A 4,653-nucleotide genomic window follows, 5' to 3' on the forward strand; every position below is an offset into this window, starting at 1 on the left:
GAGGGGAGGGGAGGAGAGGGGAAGCGAGTTGAGGGAAAGGGAAGGGAAGGGAAGGGAAGGGGGAAAGGGAAAGAGAAGAAAAGAGAAAAGAAAAGAAAAAGAAAACCAGTCTGTGTAAAAACGATCTGAGATGCAAATGTAGCTCCAACAAATATAACCAGGCTGGCTTTCTTTGTACTCTCCCCCTTGTCACCAAGTCCTCTCATATTGGGAGGTCTAGACCCCTGTCTGTGGCCTGTGCACCCTTCCCTGTCCTGGAAGGGCTCCCTTGCACGTTCTTTCAAGTCCCCCTGGATGCCTGGGGCAGCAGCCAGGTGGGCAAGAAGCCCCAGTACCCTGTCTTCTCCCACTAGGCTCAGCCTCAATGACTCAGCTGTGGATGAGGAACCCTGTCTCCCTCGGACACTGGCCAGCCTTGCTTTGAACCTGCCGGGAGGAGGGCTGAAGACTTGGACTCAAGGGTGTCTGTCTGGGGGGGGGACCCCTGCAGACAGCCCAGGCAAAGTGCGTGTAACCTGCAGCCACCCCTGACAATAGCATATTTTTGGGTCCAGAAGCCAGTGCTATGGGTAGGAAGGAGAGACTTGCCAGGGCTGGTGGTGTTTACCCACCATGGCGGGGTGGGGGGGTGCTTATCTATGGCGTGGCCCATGCCTCAGTAGTCTCTGGGTCCTAAGATTCCAGCCCAGGCCTGAAGGGTTTTCCTTGGGTAAGCATCTAGGGCAGGCTATGCATGGCCATGACTGCAACCCAAGGGCTGGAGACAAGGGGATGGGGGATGTCTTATCTTGCAGTTTCAGCCAGGCTTGGAGGATCTTTGCCTGGAGTGTAGCCTGCAGCCGGAAGGCAGCTGTGTCTATGGTTGGGGTAGGCAGCTAAGGAGAATTTGTCTCTGACCTGAGATCCCAGCTCACACCTGAGGAATGCATGCTTGGAGTGGCTGGTGGCTGAGACATCTTTGGCTATCTGTGTAAATCACAAATGACCTTGGGGGAAATTTCTGGCCATTGTTGGAACCTGTGGCCCTGATACCTGGGGCTCCAGCTCATAGCTGGAGGCTCCTCGGCCAGGACTACATCTCTGTGACTGGGGAGGGGTGGCTGAACCCATGCCCTATGGCCAGGGGGAACAGTTGGAGGCTGAGGCTTGGATGAGTATGTCACCCCGTTTCTGTGGAGGTGGCCCTGGCTGTGGGTGGGGACCCTCAACCTAGGGAAACTGCCTGCAGTCCAGGCTGCCTTCCCAGCTTAGTGAGATGTTTAATTCCCTGCAGGAATGTGACAGCCCCAAGAAAAGAGTGAGGTCAAGGTCCGTTCCTGTGTCCTCCTATGAGATCCGCTCCCCGGAAATCTCTCCGGATTTGGAAGTGCCTGCTCCACCTGTTCAAGGTAGCCAGCCTGGGAGTTTCCTTCCTTCAAACCAGGTCAGGGAAAGAGGAACCTGGCCAACATGTGAAACCCCAACAGGGTTTCATCCTTCATCCCGGAGAGTCCCCTTGATGGGGCTCCCAATGGGCCCCAGGGAACGGAAGGGAGCTGGCTTAGGGTCCCCTGGGCAGGGACTGGGCAGAATGTTGGGGGAAGCCAGAGAGGGGAAGGGACCTCCAGCATCTGTCCCTCCTCCTCTCCCTGCAGCCCTTGAGCCAGTGTGAGATTGCCCCATTGCAATGACCTTGTCTCCGAGATTCTCTCTCCTCTCTGACTCTTTTTTTTTTTTTGAGACAGAGTCTTGCTGTGTCACCCAGGCTGCAGTGCAGTGGTACAATCTCAGCTCACTGCAACCTCTGCCTCCCGGGTTCAAACGATTCTCCTGCCTCAACCTCCCAAGTAGCTGGGACTACAAGCACCCAGTACCATGCCCGGCTAATTTTTGTATTTTTAGTAGACACAGGGTTTCGCCATGTTGGCCAGGCTGGTCTCAAAGTCCTGGCCTCGAGTGATCGGCTCGCCTCAACCTTGCAAAGTGCTGGGATTACAGGCATGAACCACCGCGCCTGGCATTCTGACTGTTTCTTTATCTCTTTCTTTATCTCTGAATTTTTATCCCGAGATCTTGCACCTCTCTGGCATCAGACAAACCTGGAGTCTAAACACATAACAAGTCTCTGAGCCTCTGTGGCTTCCTCTATTAGAAGAGGCGCGGCAGCTCACACCTGGAATCCCAGCACTTTGGGAGGCCAAGGCAGGTGAATAGCTTGAACCCAGGAGTTTGAGGCCAGCCTGGGCAACATGGCAAAACCTTGTCTCTACTAAAAATATGAAAACAATTAGCTGGGCATGACAGTGTGCACCTGTAGTCCCAGCTACTTGGGAGGCTGAGGTGGGAGGATCGCTTAAACCCAGGAGGTCAAGGCTGCAGTGAGCTCTGATGGCAGGACTGCACTCCACTCTGGGTGACAGAGTGAAACTGTCTCAAAAAAAAAAAAAAAGGCCTGGTGCGGTGGCTCACGCCTGTAATCCTAGTGCTTTGGGAGGCCAAGGCAGGTGGATCACGTGAGGTCAGGAGTTTGAGACCAGCCTGGCCAACATGGTGAAACCCCATCTCTACTAAAAATATAAGAATTAGCCAGGCATGGTGGTGCGTGCCTGTATATCCCAGCTACTCGGGAGGCTGAGGCAGGAGAATCGCTTGAACCCGGGAGGCGGAGGTTGCAGTGAGCCGAGATTGAGCCATCGCACTCCATCCAGGGTGACAGAGTGAGACTCTGTGTAAGGAAAAAAAGGGGAGGGGGGATAATAAGCGTTATCTCCTTAAGGCCACTTGGAGAGTCTGCTGAGCTCACACATGTAAAGCACTTAGTAGGGTGTAAGCACTCATGAGACACTGGGGACACCTGCGTTTGTCCCTGGCTCTCTGTCCTCTTCTCGTCTCTGTTCCCCGAGAGTACAGGCCTTGTCTGCATGGCCTCCAGTTCTGCAGGGGCTCAGGGTGGCATCCGGGAGGGCTCTGCTGGGCTGGTCCTGTCCCAGAACTCCTCACAGCTGTGCTTCCTGGGGTGGGGGGGCTTCTTCCAGGCCTGGAACCTCCAGTGCTGGAGTGCATGGAAAAAGACCACGTGGAACCAGATCACGTGTGAGTTTCTGCCTCGTGGTGGGGGAGGGACCACCAGGGAACAGACCAGAAAGTCAGGGCTGCGGGAGGTGGGCTGCCGGGGTGCAGTGTTGCTGGCCATAAGTGACCAGGGCCAGACACCATCCCACTAGTCCCCCATAACCTCATCTTCTTTCTGACACCGTCCTTCTCCCGGCGGGGGAGGCCCAGGCCCCTCAGAAAGGTTCTCAGTGTAGCCTTGGCAGATAACTGTGGCTTTTTTTTTCTTGGGAGACTTGGTCTCGCTCTGTCACCCAGGCTGGAGTGCAATGGTACAATCTCGGCTCACTGCAGCCTCTGCCTCCCAGGTTCAAGCGATTTTCCTGCCTCAGCCTCCAGAGTAGCTGGCTTTGAGTAGCGTCTGCATCAGGACCTGAGGCCTGGTTGGGCAACCCCAGCTTGTCTCAGGGAGAGTGTCTGTAACCTGGAGCTAACGTGGGCTGTTCTAATCACCCCCCCACCCCAACCCCACAGGCTGATTGTCCAGCAGGTGCTTCAAGAACTTCGACAGTACCACGGGTAAGTGGGAATCGGGACGGGCACGAGGGGACAGACGTGGAGGAACAAAGTGGGAGACAAGAGTAGGAGACGTGCAGGGGCGTGTACAGGTGTGGGAGACAGGGGTAGAGAAGACTGGGTGAGGGCTGGGCGAGGTGCCTCATGCCTGTAATCTCAGCACTTTGGGAAGCCGAGGAGGGTGGATCACCTGAGGTCAGGAGTTCGAGACCAGCCTGGCAAACATGGCAAAACCCTGTCTCTACTAAAAATACAAAAATTAGCCGGGCATGGTGGCGGGCATCTGTAATCTCAGCTACTTAGGAGGCTGAGGCAGGAGAATTGCTTGAACCCGGAAAGTGGAGGTTGCAGCGAGCCGAGATCGTGCCATTGTACTCCAGCCTGGGTGACACAGCGAGACTCTGACTTAAAAAAAAAAAAAAAGAAAAAAGGGAAGACTGTATTCAAGGGAAGAAAAATGAGGCAGAAGAGGAGGGAGGAGGCTAGAAGACAAGAGGTGGAGAGGGGCAGGCTGCCCCGGCACAGGGGGCCCTTGGAGCAAACAGGTAAAGGTGCCTCCTGCCTAAGACACTGCCATCTGTTACAAAATCTTCTTGTAGCCGGGTGCAGTGGCTCACACCACTGTAATCCCAACACTTTGGGAGGCCAAGGTGGGAGGATCATTTGGAGGCCAGGAGTTTGAGACCAGCTTGGGAAAAATAGTGAGACCCTGTTTCTACAAAAAAAATTAAAAACTTGCTGGGTGACGTGGCTCACGCCTGTAATCCCAGCAATTTGGGAGGCTGAGGTGGGAGGATTGTTTGAGCCCAGGAGTTTGAGACCAGCCTGGGCAACAGAGTGAGACTCTGTCTGTATAAATTTTTTCTTTTTTGTTAGCTGGGCATGGTGGCACATACTTGTAGTTTCAGCTACTCTGGGAGTGTGGGGGTGTTGACGCAGGACAATGGCTGAGTCCAGGCATTGAAGGCTGCCATGAACCATGATTATGCCACTGCACACCAGCCTGAGCAACAGAGCCAAACCCTGTTTTAAAAAAAAAAAAAAAAA

General features: G+C 54.5%; 1 protein-coding gene across 1 annotated transcript in view; it reads left to right on the top strand.

The window, feature by feature from the left end:
- The window catches only part of ARHGEF18 (Rho/Rac guanine nucleotide exchange factor (GEF) 18), a 148,997-nt gene that overhangs the window by 33,176 nt on the left and 111,168 nt on the right, over positions 1 to 4,653 (top strand). The window contains exons 4-7 of the mRNA XM_011943634.1: positions 354 to 504; positions 1,274 to 1,388; positions 3,015 to 3,072; positions 3,565 to 3,609. Of these exons, the coding sequence (XP_011799024.1) occupies positions 354 to 504; positions 1,274 to 1,388; positions 3,015 to 3,072; positions 3,565 to 3,609 (369 nt within the window). The remainder of the gene's footprint in view (positions 1 to 353; positions 505 to 1,273; positions 1,389 to 3,014; positions 3,073 to 3,564; positions 3,610 to 4,653) is intronic.

The sequence above is a fragment of the Colobus angolensis genome, unplaced genomic scaffold (genome assembly GCF_000951035.1).
Source record: "Colobus angolensis palliatus isolate OR3802 unplaced genomic scaffold, Cang.pa_1.0 Scaffold22, whole genome shotgun sequence".
NCBI lineage: Eukaryota > Metazoa > Chordata > Mammalia > Primates > Cercopithecidae > Colobus > Colobus angolensis.